Below are 22,135 nucleotides of genomic sequence, written 5' to 3' on the forward strand. Positions count from 1 at the left end.
TTGCTAACTTTAAGTAAAATTCAGGTAAAAATTTAAGTTTAACCTAAATTGCCCTGACTTCGATTTTGAATGTCTGTTCACCTTAGTGATTGAGGCTGTGTGTACTCAATAGCTGCCCGTGTGCTTGGGAGTATCCTGGGCACCTGGCAGAAAACAGGAGGGCGTTTCTGTTAGTATCAGCCTTCTCTTCTTGCACCTCTGCTTCCAAGGGTGTTCTTGTCACCGGCGCAACGCAAGAGCTGGAGCAGGGGTGGGAGGCGAGTTGGGTGCCTGCTCCTGCCGTCCCAGGGATAGGGAACCTTCAACTCAAACTCTGCCCCTGCGTGCCCCGGCCGGAGGGCGGAGCACAGGGCTGGCAGCGGGGCCCGGGCGCAGGCTCAGCCGGGTCTCTGGGGCCCTCCGCCGGCGGAAGGGAGCGGAGCGCCGGGGCGGGCGGAGCGCCGGGCTGGGATGGCGGAGCGGCGGCTGCGGGCCCGTGTGCAGGGCGGCTGGGCCGGTGGCCCGGCGGGGCGGCCCGCAGGTAAGGAGCCCGGACAGCCGCCTCGCTAGCGCTGTGCGGCGCCCCGGGCGGGCCCGGCCCTGTGGGAAGCGCTGGGGCTGCCTTCCCCTTCCCTACAGACGGCGGGGAGAAAAGTGCCGGCCTTGGCGCGGCGGCGAGCGCCGGGCGGCGGGACCGGCCTCCGGCTGCGCGGCCCCGAGGGGTGGCCCTGCTTACCCCGCTCCCCTCGGTAACGGAACTGCAGGTGTCCGAACACAGTTTTTGAGTAAAATTTGTATGTGTGCCGCAGGTGTGGCCGTTTTGGGTGCAGAACGCAGGGTATGGATGTGTTGCTAATGTGCACATTGAGGCGAGTGCACGGTACACATCTCCCGGCGAGATGAATGAGGCGAATAGAACTTGGTGGAGCTGACTTGTGTGAGAATCAGTAGTCACTTTTTATTCGTAAAACACAGTAGGTGTCTTCGTTTACCTTTTCACGATGAAAACATTGCAAAATAAAGAGAGGTACTTGGAAGGGCTGGAGTTAACATCACAGTTCTTTTAACAAACATTGAAACCAAAGCATACAGAGGCAGGAAACCACTTTGTAGGTTTCCAGTCTTGTAGGAGAGACTGGTTTGTTTTTGTAAACGTGCTCAAAACACTGTGTTCCACTCACCTGATTACAGTTCCCATAAAACTCCCGTATCTCTGCAGACTGAGCATCCTAGGCAAGCTGATTTTTTTTTTTTTAATTGTGAAAAAACATAGCCAACTGTTATGATTTGTGCATGTGGCCTGTAAATTTTCTGTCATAGGTGCATTTTATTCCACCTATTCCTAAGGGGATTATAAAAAAAAAATTCCCATCTTTTGAATTATACAGAATGAAGGCTTTGTGTTAGGCCTGTTTTAAAGCCTGTTTGCATGTGTAAATAGAACACATGAAGTGGTATGCCCGAGTTCGTCTTCCATACTTCCTAATTTAAAAATCCTGTTTTATTAAAAATATTTCTCTCTCTTCCCCCCCCCAAAAAAAAAAAAAAAGATACAGAGGGAAGTAGTTTAGCTGCATGGGACAATTTCTGCTGGGATGTCATAGGTGTTTATTTTAGAATTGAAAGGTTCTAGATGTCATCCTTTCTGATAAAATGATGCTTTCATTTTTGTTTGTCTATAGATAATGAATATGTTTTTAAAAATTTCAGTACCTGTGCAGTTTTAAGTAGTGTAAGTTTGGCTATTTCATGGAGTGTCTGCCCAGCAGAGGAGAATACTCCAAGGAATGATCCTGTAAATTCTTCTTAACTATATTTTTTGTATGATGATATTCTATTTCAAGTGATCCTTCTTTTTTTTTTTCTCTCTTTGCTTTAGCACCTAAGGCACCTGTGGCGAGCAGCCTTGTCCCTGCAGGTGCCAGACCGGCATGGATGAGGAAAGATCAGCCTCACACTCAAAAGCAATTTGTCTTTGAAAAGCCATCAGAGGTAAAAATTACACAGTAACTAGCAGAATCTCATCCATGATTAAACTTCAAATGATAAAAAGGATAAAAAGTATTTGAGGATATTGTCTGTTGTTTAAAAACAATTAAAAACTCAGCTGAGCTGAACTTTGTGATTTTACGAAGCAGAATTTGCAACTATCTCACTTATATGGCAAACAGAAAAATTACTGTTCCTGTATTTAACCTGTTCATAACTACCATTTTTTTTCACAGAGCTGAAAGAATATGTTCTCCTAAATATTCAGACTGATGCAATGTCCTAAGCATTGAGTTCTTTTTGTTTTCCTCAGTTGGGATATCTGTCTTGTTGCAGGCATAGAGTATGGGATTTGTTTTATACACTTAATGTCCCATCAGCAGATGAAGAATATTGTGCTCTTTGCAGAAAGAGGGCAGCTCCTTTCTTGGGAAAAAAAAATAAATCATGAACACTTCTTTCTAAGCTAGACTTATTTCAAATGCTTGGAATAATTGAAGATGGTCTGGGAAGATTCTCCTTTCTCTGTGACAGAGCCCTGGTATCTGTATAGTACTATATTTTGATCCTCTTGCTGGTGCAGTGCAGTACCTCCATGCATCTCAGCACTCTGAGCTCAGAGAAGAGAAGCATAAATTCCTGAGACAACCAAAATGATAGCCAAGGCTGGATTAAACTACTCTGTCTTTTGTTTTAACAAAAACCAGCTATCTCAGCTGTGCGGGCAATTTTACAGCATCAGCTCCTGCTATGTTTGGCTTCTCTTGTGTTTTATTCACTGACTGAGGCCTGGGGTTTATTCGTCTGTCCTAAAGTTAATCTAGATTTTTACTTTTGTAAGGATATTTTAATAAATGTAAGGATAAGAATTTTCTGGGTTGCAGTTGATAAATAGCAAGTATTATAGTAATCCAAGTAATTTAGAAATCAATGTCCTTTAGGGGGCAGTTGATTGTTAAAAACCAGCCTGCAATGGTAGCTGCATTTGAGAGTTTCTGTGGCGTGGAGGAAGGGGGTGGGTTGCTACTGCTCATGGATTGTCCGGAGGTATGTTTTCTCACTGCCATGTCAGTGTGTGGCTATCCTGAGTCACTAGAGAAGACCTTTAGTTCCGTTTGACTAGAGTGTGCCAGGTACTTAAATATTTAATATTCACTATGCACTCTCTTGTTACCTTTTAGGCGGAGCGCAGAGTTCCTGAGGCAGGTGTGATAGAGTGAGTACACTGCTGACTTTACTGTCCCTCCTGCAGTTTTTCTGTCATTATGGTCGGTGGGAATCTGCTGGAAAAGAGTTCCTTCTCCACACACAACTGCCATGCCTTTGGAAGAAATTTCAGTAGAAAATGTGGACTTTCAACCCTTTATCCTGAGCTGAGTGTATTGTCAGGAGAGTCCAAGTCTGTTAACTGGTTTTTCTAGCTTTGGTGTAGCTGTGTAAGCCCGGAATAATGATTAATTGGACATTCTGGTTCAACAAAACTGCCATTATGTCTCATTTGGTTAGCAGTGTACATTTTCCTGGAACAGTCCCTGTGTAAACAATGCTGGAAATTACTTACTCTGGAATATACCAGGAGTATAGCTGGTATGGCAACTTCTTTGAAGGCTTGGAAAAGTAGCTGATAATAAGTGTCACAGTGAAACTGGATATTTGTAGATCACTTACCTTTTGTGTTGAAATGGGGATCTTCTGAGGATAATTTTGGCATGAAGGGTGACCGAGTGTGGTGGTGTATGGTGAAGTTTGAGATAATGAAGATTAAATATTCTTCAGTTTGGCTCTCTTGGTAGAATTTTCTTACTCAGTGTGCCTATAAATGCAAACATAGCTATCTGAGTGCAGTCTTGTGTGGTTGTCTCCTTTAGGTTCCCTGTGACATCCCTGTTTTATTTATCTTTAGAGCCCTAAAACTGTGTATTGAGCCCCTGGTGAAAGGAAAGACAGAAAGTACACACAAACTCATTTGCTTGCAGCACCCCTTGCTGCCTTCTCTGACCCCTGTCTCCAGGACATTATTGCTTCCCTTTTTTAATTTTCTTTTCTTTTTTAAAGAAAAATTCCCCTAGTCCAGGCCTGCAACAATTCTAGTCTGTGCTGCCCAATCTAAGATAGTTTCTTGTTGTTTGTCTTTCTGATGTTTCTTTTCCTTTCTACATCCTCAGCAAGCCTGGTGTGTATGAGCTCAGCAAAGGACCAACTGGCATTTCTAGGTAAGTGGCTGAAACTTGTTACTTGCTTTTGCAGAGTGCTGTGGTGATACTCAGATTTCTGAAGCCCAGTCTCTGCAGAGCATTCTGACTCTAGCAGCTGCACACTGCCCTTCCTGAGTATCATCTGTTTAGAGTACTTCTGGAAATACTTTAAGTATCAGGTAGCAGAGATTTACGTGGTTCTGAGCAGCACTGAAGAGAAGAAAAATAAACGTCTTGACATCTAGTGAGTACTGCAATCTGGTGTGCTTGTCTGGAATAAGGACGAGGGGCTTTGTCCATTTGATTCATGATTCAGAATAAGTTGCTGCTGGAAGTTTGGGTTGGTATTCCTATATTAGCAAGTGCCTGATGTCTGTGTTGTACAGTTAAGAGCTGCCAAAAACTTTTAGCTGTAAATTTGACTTGTTTTAAATTAATCTAAAAAAAGCATTTAACTTGGTAACTTTAGGGTTGTCTCTTTTGCTTATATGCCATGCCTTAATTATTTCAGCTTCAGGGCACTTCAAAACAATACCTACTTGTTCTGTGATTTTACTAACTAAAATGCATTTTACTTTACCTTGCTGATTTAAATGCAGTATCAGTATTAATCCTTTTCTTCTGAATTTGATACATTTTTATTAATCGTGGAAAAAAATGCCAAGGACATGGTATTTTTTTGTGCATTTATTTCAGTTAATGTCTTCTTATTATTGTATTTTTTTATTTTTGTGCCTTCATCTTAGTTTCTTCTAAAGGTGCAAATAAATTTTTAAAGCTTTTTTAAAAGTAAAAGCTTTGATGAGCTAGAAAGACAAGATACACAACCAGTTGGGTTATTCTGCATTTTCTGGAGTTTGTTTTCATAATATGCTGATGGAATATATATATTTCTGGAAAGTTAGTGATCAGATTTTGCATCTTTTTTTAGCATCTTTACTTTAGCACTTATTGTGATATCTTTGTAGCATGGAATACTTGTGAGAGTAAATTGCTGTGAGCAGCATTCCCACTTTGCAGCCACTACAGTGGCTGTAGTTCTTGAATGACTGTTAGTACAGTCAAAATATCAAATGTACATAGAGAAATAAAAAAAATAGGAGAGATTAAATACTGTAGGAGGGTTCTTGTGCTTGGAAAAGGAGAATAGAATGGCAGTAGGGATAAAGGGCTATCAAATTCTGAGCGACATGGAGATGGTGAATAAAGGGCAATTATTTACTTATGTTGATTGTATTACCATAATCAGGGCTATTTGATTTATCAGATGTGAAGCAAAAGGATGCCATTTTTCACACTACATTACTGATTCAGGGATTCATGGTATATTGGTGGTGTCATGTGTTTTTATAAGTTTTGAAAAGCAACTACACATGTTTGGTGAGGGTAAGACTCCACAGGAGCTCTTCTGTTCTCTCCTTCACACCTGCTTTTGGCTGTGGTCAGAAACAGGATACTGGACTTTGACTTTTGATCTGATGCATTACAGCCATTTTTAACTGCTTTGGGAATCCTGGAAATTAGAACATTTTACCAAAGCAGGTATAGAAATGTATATTCCTTCCATCTTTTCTTTATCTTTTTTGTCCTTAGGATTCATTTGATTCCTGGCTTTATTGACTCAGAACAGGCAGACTGGATGTTTGAACAGCTCCTCCAAGACATACCCTGGGGTCAGCGAACTCACATCAGGCAGGGTAAGGAGTGTGTAGACCAGCTTTTCAGGTCATTCCAAGGTCAATTCTGTAACGAACCTGTGCATTGTTTGTAATTGTTTTTATTTTTTGTATTACCACTCCTTCAAATTTCCTTCCAGGTTTTCTGTACATATCTGAAGAGTACTGCTGTTTATTTTTCAATCTCTATCACCTTGTTACTATTGCCAATTAAATGAAATCTTTCCAAATTAAACTTGCCTGTCATCTCCAGTTCCTTTTCTCACTCTTTTCTTAGGATTAAGTCTGGTCACCATCCCTTCATATAGTCTCCCAGTGATGCTGTAAAAGCTGTGCTTTGACGTTTTTGTTGTGAGGTACATTTTTTGCCTCTTTCACTTAAAATCCCAGCAGAGCATATTCCTTTTTGCCTTGTCTTTGCTTATTAGTTCCAGTATGCAGTAAGAGAAGAGACTGCTATTCTGGATTTGTTCACTAAGGGGCACCTGTTCTAGCTAAATTTTGATTTCAGTCAGGAATGGATGTAAGATAATATATCAGAGTAGTTACAAGACTGGAAAATGTCTTCGGCATGTGTATTTCTTGGCTTGCAATAAAGGTACAGTATAATGGAGAATGTTACCTGTCAAACATGAGAAATAGTTACCAAGATAGTCTTTTCAGAAGTTGAAAATATTTTTAACTTTATGCTTATGTTACACCACAGAGCAGGCACGCATTTGGCAAAATATTACTTGTGTCCAACCTTGCTACATTCTGCTTCTGTAATGTCCCATTGATGCTACTGTCCTTTCCACTTCACTCTTTCCAGTGGATCTCTCTGCATCTTGCAAGTTATGCCATCATATTGGGCACTGGAACCAGGAGAATATAAAACAAGCCAGAATTATAAATAAAATCTCAGTTTCATTTTGTCATCTTTAACTCGTCCAGTCCTTGCCCTGTCTGGCATAGGGGCAAGAAAATGGATGTGGTTTCAAGATTCTGGCAAGATAATTCCTCCTGCAGAGACAGGCCTGATTTTGAATAATCTCATTCCTTCATATGAGTTCATTATGTAAAGCTGAGGATTTTAAAGGGCTGCTTTTTAATTTTAGGTGAATGGACAATCTCTTTTTGATCAAGTTTCTTGGCAAAATTTCATCATCTTTGCATTTTCAAACCCTTTGATAAAGCAACTGAGAAAGTCTTCCTGTTTTTCTTTTTCTCAGAAGTGTCTTTTGAGGAACCACGGCTTACATCCTGGTATGGGGAACTTCCTTACACCTACTCCAGGATAACAATGCAGCCAAATCCACATGTATGTATATGTTTACGGTTTCCTTATAGTATTGCCTACATAGAAATCCTTTGCAGAGATCAAGAAACAAAAATTCCCTCTATCCTTTACTCTTACATAGAGTATCTGTTAGCTTTTCATTTATGATCAGCAACAGATTCTACTGGATTGTGGACAATTTTATAAAATAAACTTTATGAGTGGTTTGCCTGAGAGGAGCGTGATTTAGTTGCTAAATGTTGCCAAAAGAAAGCTATCACTCTCGAGTTTAAAGATCTGCTTTTGGGTCACTGTAGCTTTGGACGAAACTCTGAATGGCTCTGTGTGACTAACTCCAAGCATCTTTATATGGGAGGTTGTAGTGCACACAGTCATACTGAGTTTTTTGTTTTAAAGATACAATAATATCAATTACTGAAATAGTTACTTTCAGAAACACTTAGACTCAGTACTGCTTAAATGAGAATTTGGGCATATTTTGATTCCTGTGTGGATGCTATGAAATTCACACATGCAACCAGTCTGCTCAGCAACTCCAGATTGTATGAGGTAATTTCCCACGCTGTTGGAAGAGTTAAAAACCTTCTGAGTGACGCAGTGATGTTTTGTTCCTGCTTGTGCGCTCTCCCTCTCTCTCTCTCCTTGTCTTCCTCTCTGTCTCTCTGTCTTCCAGCCTGTTGTCCCATCAGCCTGTCTCCTGGTATTGCTTTGTTTGAAATTTCCATGGCAGTAGGCTACAGTGTTCTGAACCATAAATTAGGTGTCACTGTTGAAGGCTGGGTAGCGTGAGAGAAAGGTGTCCCAAGTCCCAGAACTGCTGCCAAAGCAGGATACCTTCTAGCAGAGCTCACTTTGGGAAAAGTTGGAAAGACATTATTTAACATGATGAGTTGTGAAGATTTTGTAGTCTCAAAAATACTATAGTTAAAAATTATAACCTATGCAAGTTGTGGTGGGAAAATAGGCATTTTTTTTGGTACTCATTTGTGAAATACTAGTTTAAATGGACTTTTCTGGAAGCTGAGTGGCTTTAGGGATTGGAACTGCCCCCACAAAATCATTCTGTTGTACACTAATGGCTTAAATCCAGTTCAGAACTGCCTGGTGTGGAAGCCATTGCTGCTCAGAGGTTGGATAGAGCCCATGTACCCTGAATTCACGGTTTCATCTCAGTTCGCATAAAGATCAGAGTTAGCACTCATTGGGCCACTGGCTTGTTTTTCTCATCCAATAGGTACAAGGCCTAAATTGGTCACACATGCTGATTCTGTCTTTTAGCCCTGAATAATTCATCTGTTTACCAAGAGAAAGAAACTCAAACAGAAAGTTAGGTGCACTGGGATACTTGCATAGCTGGGAGCCAGTCCTTCCCTGGCTGCCCACAGGCAGATACATGGGTAGACTGCACATGGACACTCTGACATTTCACTTGGTTTTGTATATGGCAGTACCTGAAGCTAGAAGAAGCAGTGGATGGTATAGAAAGCACAGTCCTTATCTGTAGAAAAGGGTTTCTATCACAAAAATGTCTTGAGTATAATGTAATTTAGCGCACAGCTTGGCCAAAACCAATTACTGCCTTAAACACTTGATCTGTAGGAGTAATTAACTTTGTGTGCCTTCTTTTTTGGTTTGGTAAGAGTTGGTGTGATTATGGCATCACCAGATTTAATCCAGTGCTCATGCCTAAATGAATTTTGGTATTAGAAAATGTTTCTTTGTAAGCAGTAATATGGTTGGTGACACAGTAATGTTTCAACAAAATTTACTTCCACTGCAGCAGGTTTTTAGTGGGGTTTCCAGTACGAAATTCACTATATGGTAACATTTTTAGTAATACATACTTTTGTGATAGGAATTGAAGAAATCTGGTCCTAGTTGGTCACTGAAAAATGCTTTCAATAATTTCTGTTGTACTCTTATGCACATTCAGACAGCCCAATTGCAAGAAAACCCTTTTTCAGGTGGTATTACTGATTTCCCTACATTTCCCATAGCTGTAAGCTATGTTTATATATGATTAATTATTCACATGATGCTTAATACTTGAAGGAGTGACTTAGTTACAAATACCCCAGTAGAGAAAGATGGTATGTTGCAGCTCCTGCAGTGTGACCAGTAAGTTAAATGCACCTTAAATATGGGTAAGCTTGGAAAGAAGGAAGTGCAGCCTTGATTATTAGAGGTGGGTACTAGAAAATAGTTCCTGCTGTCTTTTGCTTCTTCTGCCAGTGATGCACTGGGAGATTTGGAATCAGTTTCCTATCCTCTCTTGATCTCTGTTTCTGCTTATATAATGGGCAAAAATTCTGGCCTACATTTCTTTGGCTTTTTTTTTTCTTTATGTACTTGTGTAGTTCTTAAAAGCATTCTGACAGATGAAAGACATGATATAAGTTTATAACATTAAATAATTGGACTGAGTTGTAATGGTATGTGCAGAGCTGCTCTGGGCTGTGGAGTCAGCAAGATATTAGCAAAGGGAAGGATGAAATTCCAGCCAATCACATTGGTTTTGTGACCCACTGGAAAGTTACAATGTTGGAGTCAAAACCCCAGGAGGTGATGAGTTGAGCTCAACAAGCTGTGCTGACAGAGCGGGGACAGGGGGCCACATTAGGCCAACTGCCTCCTCTTGTTCTCTGTCAACAGCTGCAGGCAATTGAGAGCATATCATTTAGTCCCTGATTGCCTGCATTAGTGTGAAAGGCAGCCTGGCTTCACAGTTTCAAGAGATGATTTAGTATTGAGCAATGGGTAACGTATGCATATTTCACAGAAAGCCCGTTCCTCCGCTTTGCTAAAAATATAATCAGAATTGTGGTGAGTCATTTGTTTGATTTTAAGTTTATTGTGATTCAAGTGCACTATATTTTGTTCCTTAGTAGTTTTCACCCTGTGTGTTATGTTACCTGCCACTGGCCTGCTTTCATTGTATTTACCCTTCCCCTCTGCACTGACCGCAGTGGCATCCTCTGCTGACCGTGCTGAAGGAGCGCATTGAAGAGTTCACTGGCTACACCTTCAACTCTCTTCTCTGCAACCTCTACCGAAATGAGAAGGATAGTGTGGACTGGCACAGTGACGATGAACCATCTCTGGGAAAAAACCCCACCATTGCCTCACTCAGCTTTGGTGCTACTCGGACCTTTGAGATGAGGAAGAAACCTTCCCCTGTGAGTGTTCATATCACACTTAGACAGTCTTACAGCTATTAATATGTTTATTATTTGCCCTCTGTTTAGAGAACTTAATTACGAAAGTTTTTCACAGTTAATAATGAAAGCAGAACTTGTAAAGTTCTGTGGAATAAACATATGGATCAAGAAATGCATCACGTGGAACTTGAAATGCTGAGGATGGGGATAGGACCACTCTAATAGTGTGCTGTAGTGAAACTGTGACCTGGGCACCTTTCTGCCTGAATAAGGGTGTTTCCTGGTACTTAAAATGAGATCAGTGATGCTGAAAGTCGACTTATTCTGTGCAAGTGAATCAAAGAGTTGGTACCATTTTCTTAAACTCAGGCCAACGTTATGTAAAGCATAACGTGGGATGAAGAGTAGTTCTGACTGCTCTTTAACAATGTTTGTGTTTTGATGCATGTGTTCAGATTGAGGGACAGTGAACAAAGGGAAAAAGCTCATTTCTTTTCCATAAAATACCATGGAAACTGTTGCATCATACTTCACAGACTAAACAGAGATCCTTTACTTTGATAAGGAGGCATGCGTGGAATATAATTTCAGGAGATAGTTTGTGATTCAGTAGTGAATACTTTTTCTAGATAAAATGCCGTACTTTGGAATGCTGTGTTTACAAGCCAACTTAAACTTGGCAGTTTGTATTTATCCAAGTAAAGGATTTTACCTTATTTTAGGATGTCCTTTTCAGATGTATTTTCTGCTTGTGTAGTCTTTGAGAACTTCAGGAAGAAGTTTGCTGTCTGTTTATGTTGCTATTTATTATGAATAAGTAATACAGGAAGCAGAGGTGATGATTATCAGTGTACTGGAAAACTGTGCTGACATACTGAAATCTCCCCATCAAGAGTTGTTGGGTCACCTAGTCCTGAACAGCAAAGGTCAGAAATTGAATCTGAAAACAAATAAATAGTTTGTATTTTTCACCAGTTCTCTAATTTGTAAATTCTTTGTTGTCTGAAGTGAATGTAATATTGGTTCCTGAATATGAGATTACATAAGTAGTGCATTATGTCAGTGGGCATACCATGAGTAAGTATGCTTGATGCTGGTGTTGATGACAAAATGTCAGCTGGAAAGTTCATTCTTCTAGGAAACTGTAAATGGTGCTTGGATTCATTTCTAGAAGCGCCCGTGTTTCCCTTCAATGGATCAGAATAAAAGCCATTTAGATTTCAGTATAAACTTTGCAGGTTCCCTCTTAAAAATCAGTCTGAGTTCTTGAATAAGATGTCTTTTTTTTTCTATTTTCTGCAAAGACCCTTCAATGAACAAAGGGGGAAATTCAGTCTGTGTCATTCATAGTTGGCCACCTTCTTTGATCTGTACTGCACAATCTCTTCCCTTTTCTTCCTGACACAGATGATTTTCTATAGATGTATTCCTCAAGCTCTCCTCATTTTTCTTCAGCACCTTTGACAGGATATTTCTGACTAGCTGAGTCTTGATATCTGTGAAGTGTATTCCTTTTGCATGTGTGACATGCCTGTTTCTGAGGTAGAATCCCCATGTGTAGTGATCTTCAAATAAGTTGCTATTAAGTGCATCTTGTATCTAAGGGAACTCATACTTAATAACTACATGGCACATATTACGTATTCTTTGCACGTTCTCAAAGCCTGCAGTTTTCTGAGAGCATCCTGTGACACTAGATGCTTTGCCAAGTGGGAGTTTCAAGAGGCTTTAATGGAAATTACAACCTTTCAGGCTGTACCACCAAATAAGTAATTTTCATACTCTATTGTACTGTAGCATTCTCTCTTTCATTAAGAGAAAGTTAAAACTGATTGTAGATATTTGAAGTTTGAACATTACTTAGTTCAAAAGCAAGATACAGGAAGAGCAATGTAGTCTAGGGAGAAGGAATTCAGATTAGCAGTCATCACAGACACTCAGGCTCTCCCTGGTTTGTAATCTGCCAGTATCAATACATTGGGTTTTCCAGAGTAAGTCTTCACTGAGGAGGGAAAGAGAAAGTAAATACTTTTTCTCCCATAATTAAGCCTCTTTGAAGGCCAGCATTCTACTATTTCGGATTCTATGATTTCAAAGGCCTTTATTTCTCTCTGTTGTCATAGGTCCTTTTAAGTATTTTGAATTGAAAGATGTAATGAACATACTAGTTGCCTGTGTGGAATCATGTACTGTTACAAAACAGTATGTACCACAAGTGAGGTCACATCTTGAAGGGCTACTGAAGAGTGCTAGATAAGAGCCTACAGAGACTTCACTTCATGTTGGTATCTCTACAAATATTTTCCAGATTATATCTTGAAATGTGATTGAATTTACTAGTGAATAAAATCCTGTTTCTCTAGCTGAAAAGACAACCAGTAGTGTTGATGAGTTGTTTCTTTTGTGCGTGTTTGTGTGAATTTCAACATTTGTCTGGTAGTAATTTGGTAGCGTTTATATAAGCCACTCTGAAACAGTCACACAATGAAATCTTTTTTTCCTTGGCAAAAATTAAACAACAAAAAAAGTTACTGAGGTGCAAGTGGTATTTTTTTTTCCTGAAAATTGTTCTAGAGGAGGGGAAGGAAAGGTTCAGTCCTGTTTTTCTTTTTTGATGAGTACTGTACTGGATGAGTAAGTGTTCGTCATATAATAGAGGGTAAAGGAGTGTAGAGACACGCATAGCCTATTGAATCTGCTTAAACAAGCATAATAATTCTTACTGGGTTTTCAACCGAATGCATGTAAAAAAAGCTAGAAATACAGGTGTAAATTCCCCCCTGGAATAAGGATACTTTCCATGGGAATTAACATGATGTCAGAAACTGTTTTATTTTTCCTGCTGGGATTTTTCGTTTTAAGCATTCTTTCTTCTAAATATGGCCTTTTCTGTTTATTTGGACCAGTTATGTGGTTGTAGCTGATATTTTTCCTTTACTTTAAATGGTTTCTAGGTTTTTCTGAATGCCTACTTGGTAGTTCAAAGTCCACAGTGGTCTGGTTTCTTCTAGTTCCAGTAAATAACTTTCCTCTTGCTTTCTTGTTGTAGCTCCTGCCTACACTGAAACCAGGAGACAAATGCTTTGCTTTAGAGCTGTGATTCATGCACAGTTCACACACAGCTACTGGTTTAGTCAACAAGTCCTCTCATGCTTGTCTACAGCGTGTCACCACTGCAGCACTGTGACCTGCTCCCAGTCTCCACACAGCCTCAAGCCCTCAGTCCCACTTGTACATGACTTCATCCTCCTGCTCGAGAGAAATTGATTCCACTGTTAGATGGGTCTTTCCAATAGAATCTCACTACCATTTTTCCAGTTGTCATTGCTCAACTCTGAGACCATACCAGGTTATCTGATTAGGTCCTCCTGGAAGCTGAGTGTGAAATGTTAGTTCAGCAGTGAAGGGTGGTACTTGAAGTCCCATTAAGCTCCTACATTCCACTGGGAGGTGCTCTGTGGCAGAGGTCCAGGTGCCATATGGACCATCTGGGTGCCGTTGTCCAGTGAACTGCTGTGTGAACTCTGGAAGGAGTTAGAACACCAGCTGCCGGCTTGCTCTTTTTCCATCTGTAACCAAGGAAACCAGTAAGTGCTGGAAAGAGAGGGAGCTTCACGTGTGTGTTAGATAATAGCAGGATGTTCATGGTGTTCTAAGAATCAGCCTTCATATGGGTCTGTCCTTCAAATGAATCACTAAAGTACACTCTTTTTCTTCTGTCCTTGAGTAGCTGTTCTAGCAGCAGATAAAGATCCCCTAGTACTTTTGGAAACAGGCCTGACAGACCTAATTGAAGATGAATGTGGGACTATGTGGAGCACAGTAGAAAGAGATTCTGATCAGGATGAGGAGGATTGAACTTTTACATTGGCATGAAGGAGGCTCGCAGACACCCTGGCTGCAGAGGAGGAGGAGGAGGTGTTGTCCACCAGTGTTGGCAGGATTTGAGAAGCTACAGACAAACAGAGAGGAAGATGGAAGTGCTTTAGAGCTATCTCACTTGCAGTCTGCTAGGTCAGCTGTAGAAAGACCGAGGGAGTTTAAGGATAGACCTGTGGAGGCAGGCAGGTGTATTATGTGAGGAAAGGGCAATATAACTGATATTCGTTATTACTAAACACATAAAGAAAAGAACCACAGTGAGGATTTTGTCAGAGATAGAGAGAATAAACTGGTAAAAATGCAGAAGTACTGATAGATGAGACTACTTTGTTGTGAAGGAGAGTGTTTACACAGCTGGTGGCAGAGGAGTAAACTGGAAAAGAGGGATACAAGCAAGATGAAGTCTGAAGAATAGGAGATCTTTAGGTTTTGTAAGGATAATTCTCTTGGTAATAGGTAAATATGTGAAGCAGAAGAACTAGAAGCCAGCATTCTCCATGCTAACTTTAGCCATTGAAAATTATTTTGCATCATTTGCCTGTATAACTGCATTATTATTTATACTTTTTTCTGCAGGGTGCTTCCATTTAGTTTTCCTTATAATAGAAGAAGCTTTCACACTATCCAGAACCCATTTCCTACTACTATAGCAATAAACTTTCCTGAGACTTAAGAAACAAACTTGGGTGGTGTGTATAGATTTATACTAGATCTTTTATCTTTTTTATTTTGATACCATTTTAAGGTAACAACCTCGATGGAATCCAGGAGTACTTACAGATTTTGTATTCACAGCTTCCCATCAAATCACACTGACTTTTCCTCACTTATTAACTGTAGTTACTGTAGTTACTGTACTTGGACGGTGTAAAGCTTGATTGTATTATGTGGAACTCAAGATTATGAAAATTCTAGCATACTAAAAACCAGAACAGTTGCTTTACTATTCCTGTTCTTGTAAGCAGTTGGTTTTCTCATACACATACAGAGTTACAAAGTGAATGTATAAAAGTTACTTGATGCACTCCTTTAGATGTTTGTTGCCAGAAAGTCTTTTCTGGCTTAGGTGTCAAAAATAAATTTCCTTCATAAACTTCTTGACCTCTGAAACTCAACTGAGTTTTCTGTATGTCATCAGCTCTAGGGATAAAAGCTCTTAAATGAGCTTTAGTTGACACTGTTAGTAATGACATGTAAGAAGGTAAAGACTTATTGTTCACTGGCTTATCAAAACTAATTGACATAAAAATCTCTTTTTCTAAGTAAAACAAAGCTCAGAGATGCCTAATTTAAAACAGAAAGTAACTGTTGCTTTTACATGGTGACTTTTCTAAGCCAAAAGGATGTTTTCTCCTAAATCATTTATCTTAGCAGAATTCCTTTTTAATCAAGATGAGCAAGAGATAAAAGTAAGTCCACTGTTGTCCATCCACAAAGTGAAATGATGTAATCCTCTGAAATAGGAAATAGCCGTGCAATGATATTTCTCTGCTTTTCATCAGCAGTCATGTTTATAATACCTGTTTTTGAAATTTTTTCCTTGTTTTCACTGAAGTTAAGAAAATATTTTTGGCATTGCACCTTACTTTTAATAGAGTGAGATAAATGGCTAATAATTCTAGAAGCTTAAAAATATGTTTTACATTGTCTTTGCAAAGAATACGTATTAAAAGTGTTTCTGAGTGCCTTCAGCTTTCCTTGATTCCAGAGGTTTAGTGAGGTTAATCAATCAGCGGCACAGCCTTGGGCCCTTAGGTATCCCCAAGGAATGCAGAAGTCTGGAGTGGACAGCCAGTGAGTGCTGGCAGTTTGACCAGCAGTATTGAATAGCCTTGTTCTGTCACACTGGGACTTCTGATCCCAGATGGGAACAGAAAGTGACACTGGTGCAAATAAATAGTCAATTACATCAAGTGATGCTTTTTATTGTCAGGAACTGATTTGATCCCAATCCAGCTCCTTCGCATTTTAGAAGATTTGCAGTCTTCCTTCTTATCTGCATCTTTTTTATAAACACGCACACTCCCAGTTGTATTTCTGAAAATCAAACTCTGTTTTAGTCTAGGACAAAATTTTCCCAGTAATTGTTACTTTGCCTCATTATTTTGAGCTTTTCAATAAAAAGCTCTTTTAAAAAGAGATCTTTTAAAAAGACAAACCTGTATCAAGTTGTGCCACTGCACAGTTAAGCTTCAAGGAACTTAGTTAAAATTTTTGAAAATGTGAGGTTTGTAAAAGCATTAAAATGTGTTAGATGAGAGCTGTTGGGTCTTTCTGATGGTTCTCAAAAGACTATATCTGCGTTTTTATGGCCAGTTAGTGTTTTCTTTTAACTGTTGGGTTTGTGCAGAACCCTATTAGTTTTCCTGAATGATTCAACATACGGCTAAATCTGAAGACCTTGCCTTGTAACATTAGTTTCTGTTTCAGAAATGTGGGTCTTCTGTCAGTGTGAGGTAGATATACCTGTACCTCAACCTTAGATCTTACTGTGATAATTTCATTTTCCCAGTCTCAGTTTTCCTACACAGTTTCAAGTTCCTTTGTGATCTGTTTCTGTTACAAGTGACATAAGTTGTGACCTCTTATCTCTTCTGCCCAAGAAGTACAATTTCATTTTACATGACAGTTGTGACAAATGCTACTCTGTTGGTAACAGGTTTTGTTGTCTGGAGTAAATGCTACCTTCGGCTGAGTCTGAAATAATTGAGCATTGTCTTCTCCTAAACACTCAGCAAGTATATTTTAGAAGTCCACTAACCATTATAAGAAACAGGAAGAGAAAATACTACCTAACTAATTAAAAACTAAAAAATCTGAAGCATTTGTTCAGCAGCTGTCTAAGATGTGTTGTCTTTTACAGGAACACTCATGCTTTAGCAGCTCAGACCTGGCCTTATTATTTTTTCTCATCTCTTTGTAGTAATTGTGTATTTCTGCCTTTTTTTTTCAAGAACAAATAACTGATTTGGTGATCTCTTTGGAAAAAAAGCTAGATTCCAGAGGTTTAGTGAGCTTAATCAATCACCAGCAGACTAGAGATGCTTCTAGAGGCAGTGGCACAATAGCAAGTACATACTCAGGCTATCTGTTTGCTATATGCAGTATATTCTGAAAAAGGTTAACCCTGTACTTGTAGAGTGTAGAGACTGAGAACCTGCCACGCTCTTTATTTTTCAGTGAAGGACACTTATCCACTTCACACTTCCAAGCTATCTATGGCTTTCTGTAACTTAAAAGTAAAATACCTCAAGTCCCTTTCCTTTCAACACTAATTAAAATATTTCTTCAACTCCTCCTCTCTCTAAAATAATCCCTGTATTTTGCAGGTGATTTCATGTCTGAAACTTCCTTGAATTCCTCATTTCAGAGAGTTGCTGTCTATTTTTCCTAGACAGCTTCCTAAGTTAGCAATAGAGACCTATAAGAGGTAAAATACATACTGCCAATCTGTATTTGGGGGGCATCGTGGTTTTCCTATTCGCATTTAATATTAATAAAGTAGTCAAAGTGCCAACATTAAGTAGGCCAGATGTTAAATGGAAGTTGTTCAAGGTTTGTAGCAATTTCTTTCTGCAGCTGTTGAAGGCTAAAATGAGAAAATATTAAAGGATTACATAGAGCATTATAATACCTGCCCATGTGGCATTCATGATTTTATTTACTGTCATGATTGACAAAAAAAGAACTGTGTGCTCATAATAGACTTCCTTGAGCAATTTGACTTAGCAGTGTATTAGTCTGATGTAAAATTGGAAGGGATAGTGCAAAGCATTAGAGAGTTGCTATTCCCATTGATGTGGCATATGTGAGACTACTACTGTGGTGTTACTATGTCCAGTTGCTATATTTGAGCTTTAAAAAAGTTGTATATAATCTAAAGACATACCAAAAGGTTGCAAATTATTTGCCTTCTATTTTAGCGGTCTGTTTGGCTTATTGATGATACAGTTTGAGACAACTTGTTTTACAAAGTATTGCAGGAAAAGGAGATTTATTTACTTTTTTAGATAGGAAAATCTCTTCGTCCAGCAGCTAATACAATACCAGCTTGTAACATCCAAACCAAGGCAAATCTAGAATAGCAGGAAGATGTGTATTTTTGATGAAGTAGTTAACTGTTGGAATCAGGGTGGCTATTGCAGAATGTCTCCACACTGAACTGTTTATTTTAAGAGTGGATGTTTCCAAAAGGTTTTCAGCTTTGCTGAGAATTTTGCACTAAATGTAGGAACTTGTTGTACAGGCAGCGAGATACAGTGGCTTCTTTCATCGTTAAAATGCTTGACTCCTGGACTTTGTATGAAATACAGATACAGAAATGTTTAGTTAGACTTCTTGATCTTACAAGAGCTTCCTCCTCCCCCCTTACAGCTTTTTAAGCTCTGCTGTAGAGGACTGGTTTTCTACCAAATGCACGTACCCGCTTCTTCAGTGTCTAATGTTTCTTTTTAGGAAGAGAATGGAGACTATACTTACGTAGAAAGACTAAAAATCCCCCTTGATCACGGGACTCTCTTGATGATGGAAGGAGCTACCCAGGAGGATTGGCAGGTAAGAACTCCCTGATGCTGTTTGTGTGGTTTACTTGCAGTGCAGTTTTCCAAATATGCCCGAGGCACTCCCATAAAGTTATGGGACATTCTGCTTCCAGTGACACAGTTGTTTTCCAGGGCATCAGTACTGTTTTCTGCCTCAGAATTTGAAAGCAGCCAAAGAAACAATGGGTTTTCCTTCAAGTGCTAAGTAATGCAATAGGAATCAGCTCAGATTTTCCAGCATTAAAGTTCAGTAATGAAAGTTGCAGCCTGCAGTGGAAAGAGCAAAATCAATATAGGAAGTTGGGATATCAAAGTGTTGTAGCTTAATTTAAGAAGTCTACAGTAATACGCAAAGACCTTTTGTTTTCAGTGGTTCTGAGCAGTCAGAACCTGATTTTTTTGCCTTACCTAAATGTTTAGAAATGTGAATAAAAAACCATCACAGGAAATGAAGGTTTTATTCATTGTTTGATTACCTGTATTTTAAATGCACAAGGTCACGCTTTTTTTTTCTTTTTTTTTTTCCCTAATGCAACTTACAGCATCGAGTGCCTAAGGAGTATCATTCTAGAGATGCACGGATAAACTTGACCTTTAGGATCATTTATCCAGAATCTGATGGAGTTTGGGAGTGAAGAGGCACTTGGACATCGTTGGGTGTACATCCACAGCAGATCCCCCTCAGATTGCCACAGATTTAAAGGAAGCCTTACAGGAACAGAGTTCCATGAAATACATGATGGGGAAAAGAGTCGCTATTATGAAGATCTTTGGCAATCAAAAGTTGCCTGTGCTACGTGGACAGAAATTATATGCTGTTACATGGTATTGAATTGCAGGCTTTAAGTTTGTGAGACAACAATGATTGTTCTTAAAAGAACACAAAGCACATGAAAGATTTGAGAGGTCCCATCTGGAGCAGAAAGATTCAGTGAGCAGATATTTTTGCACCTTGTCTTGTCTCTCCTTTACCCTTAAGAAGTGATCTTTGAGGTAATGACAAGATGGGATTCTGTGATGGAAAGCCATCTCTGTGTGTGTATAGCAATGATAAAGCTGCACTTGGTGATGTTCTCAAATTATTACTCATTTCAAGAGGCAGTGCATTGCTGTTTATCTGTAGGTTGCAGAGTCTTTTCCAACTAAGCAATCAGTTTCATAATTTAAATAACTACTTGAATTATACCAGTGTCTCCTAGAACAGAGGGCCAAGGCTCTTTTCTGCCACGCACTCTGTAGTCAGACTTTATCCTGTTTATCCATTTAGAGAACACAAAGCAAAGGCAAGTGACAGAGACACCTTGGCCATGAGCCTTATCACTCAGGTTGGAGCTGCCCATGGCTTGAGTATTAGCAGTCCTCCATCCCTGCTGGCTTAAAACTGTTACCTCTGTGTCTCAGGCGGGAAAATAGACACAAAGAGAGAGAGGAAAAAATTACTTGCAGAATTTGCTAATAAATTCTTGGTTTATTTTTTGTTTTTAGCATGACTGAGTTGTGGCTTCCATTGATTGCAGGTGGGAGAGAAAATGTCAGCATCTCTAAAAATTAGGCTTGTGCTGCCAGATTTGATACCTAGAAGAATTGGTCCAAATATTTGGAACTAAATTATTGCAAATCTACACTAAGTAGAGTGTAGTAGCACCAGGCACAATACTCACACTGGTGCTACTGCTCCTAGGTCAATGCATATTGCATTAAAGAATATTACTTGGAGGGTTATCTCTTGAACCTCTGCTGTCACAGATCAGCAGTCAGCACCTCAGGCCTGATTCTAGGTTGACTTGATGGAATTCTTCAAGTTTGCCTGCATCAGGTACGACTCACCTGGTGGTGGGAAGCAGTGAGCTGATGACTGCAGTCTGGATGTTGAGTCAGGTGTGCTGCCTACATGATTAAGTGCTCACTGCAGATAGATGGTATCCACCGTACAGGATTAAAACATAGGTTTGGTCTGTCTTCAGTGTGCCTGAAGTAGGATCTAAGCACAGGTAAATACTCCATGCCTTGTAATGCATTAGCTTTGTTAAGCAAGCTGACGTACCTCTTTAGGGTAAGAATAAGCTGGTGTTTATAAAATATCTATCTTTTTTTAGCCAGCATTTGCTGTGGTTTAAATTCTTACTTTATGAGAACAGTCAAGTTATAAATACTCAGTTATGCCTATGTTTTAATGTTATTGATGTCCTAAAGGACAGACTGGTGAGCCATTTCAGCTCTGTGATCTGAAATTGGGCAGAATAATTTTCTAGAATCATTTTCTCTACGTTACATTCTACACCATACATTATTCTTCTAAAATGAATGAATGTTATTAGAAAACTTACTCTGTTATCTAATGATGTCTTCACTTTCATCTCAGTTTGTTCAGAAATATGCTTTTGGAGTATATGTAATGTTAATTCCTTGAATTTTAATCTAAGATCTAGGTTCTGTCATGTATCTCCTGGGAACCACTGTTGAAGGAAGCAGATGCTTGCTTCCATGTTTACTTTCATTGGGTCACTGGAGCTTTGTGCACATCCCTGTACGTGTGTCCAGGTTTGGCAGTCCTGTCAGAGAGTGTTTTTCCTTAACCAAGGGACAGTGCTGATTTCTCCAGGTATTCTGAGAAGGCAACACTTTAGCCTTTATCAGATCATACAGGCCACATTTATTTTCACTGTGTTAAGAGCTGTCATGATTGAAGAGAGTGTAGGAGATGGGGACGAGTTGGGAACTGTTAACCCCCCCAAACCTCAGCCTATGGAAATTGCAATTCATTTGAATTCGATGAATCTATGGCACATAACTAATGGTAGGCCCTGGAGGCTGATGCTGTTGTGGAAGAGCAGTTTTTCACTTCCTTTCTTGGTTTCAGTTTAGAATGTTTGCAAATTATAGTTTAGTTTCTTTACTTCCTTTGATTTGGGAGAAGACCAAGTTTTCCTTCCCAACAATAAAATGATTTATAAGATAAATGCTTTATCCCCCAGAACTCTGTTCCATGATACCTTTGTGTTGCTGGAGTCTGCTGTGTTCTGCTCTCTCTCATGTGTCAAGTGTGCTGTATCCAAATCTGGTTGACAGTGGGGAGAAGGCATACGGCATCATTCCTCCTGGTGTCCTGAGTGTCCTGGCTGCAAGGGGAACAGTTGGCCTAGAGGTCAGGTTTCTTTGTCAGCTGGGAACTTGTGGGTCCTTCCTTCCTCCCCCCACCTCCTCCCTAAAAAAGTCACCTAGCCAGGTGGTAGCAGATTGCAACATCCTGCCTGCCAGAACAGCAGGAAATGGCTTTGAGCAGAGGAGATTCCAGCCCACATCTCCTCAGGAGGTCTTTCTGCAGGGATGTTTTTCCTGTAGGTAGAAATTTGTTCCTGAATGCTGAGACACTCTTGCAATTTTCAAAATGTATGTGTGCAAAAGTGAGATTTGAGAAGTCTTGAGCCTGGTGGTG

At 39.7% G+C, this 22,135-nt stretch overlaps 1 protein-coding gene across 2 annotated transcripts; it reads left to right on the forward strand.

The window, feature by feature from the left end:
• Positions 1-450: 450 nt before the first annotated feature.
• Positions 451-21,653, forward strand: ALKBH3 (alkB homolog 3, alpha-ketoglutaratedependent dioxygenase). 2 transcript variants are annotated; one of them, XM_027704363.1, is made up of 9 exons: positions 451-520; positions 1,859-1,971; positions 3,150-3,184; positions 4,134-4,181; positions 5,757-5,860; positions 7,051-7,139; positions 10,085-10,294; positions 18,614-18,712; positions 19,242-21,653. In XM_027704363.1, exons 1-9 carry the CDS (start codon positions 451-453, stop codon positions 19,332-19,334), a joined length of 861 nt encoding a protein of 286 aa, XP_027560164.1. In that variant the 3' UTR covers positions 19,335-21,653. The 2 variants fall into 2 exon arrangements, with proteins under 2 accessions (XP_027560164.1, XP_027560172.1); XM_027704371.1 differs by lacking the exon at positions 451-520 and adding an exon at positions 787-916.
• The last annotated feature ends 482 nt before the right edge of the window (positions 21,654-22,135 follow it).

Source organism: Neopelma chrysocephalum, unplaced genomic scaffold (genome assembly GCF_003984885.1).
Source record: "Neopelma chrysocephalum unplaced genomic scaffold, ASM398488v2 Primary Assembly neopelma1_24, whole genome shotgun sequence".
NCBI lineage: Eukaryota > Metazoa > Chordata > Aves > Passeriformes > Pipridae > Neopelma > Neopelma chrysocephalum.

Excerpts from the sequence above, each read along its gene's own strand:
- ALKBH3 (XM_027704363.1), top strand. The coding sequence starts at position 451 with ATGGCGGAGCGGCGGCTGCGGGCCCGTGTGCAGGGCGGCTGGGCCGGT. Across the intron at positions 521-1,858 it reads CCCGGCGGGGCGGCCCGCAG|CACCTAAGGCACCTGTGGCG; the intron begins GTAAGGAGCCCG and ends TCTTTGCTTTAG. Across the intron at positions 4,182-5,756 it reads GGACCAACTGGCATTTCTAG|GATTCATTTGATTCCTGGCT; the intron begins GTAAGTGGCTGA and ends TTTTGTCCTTAG.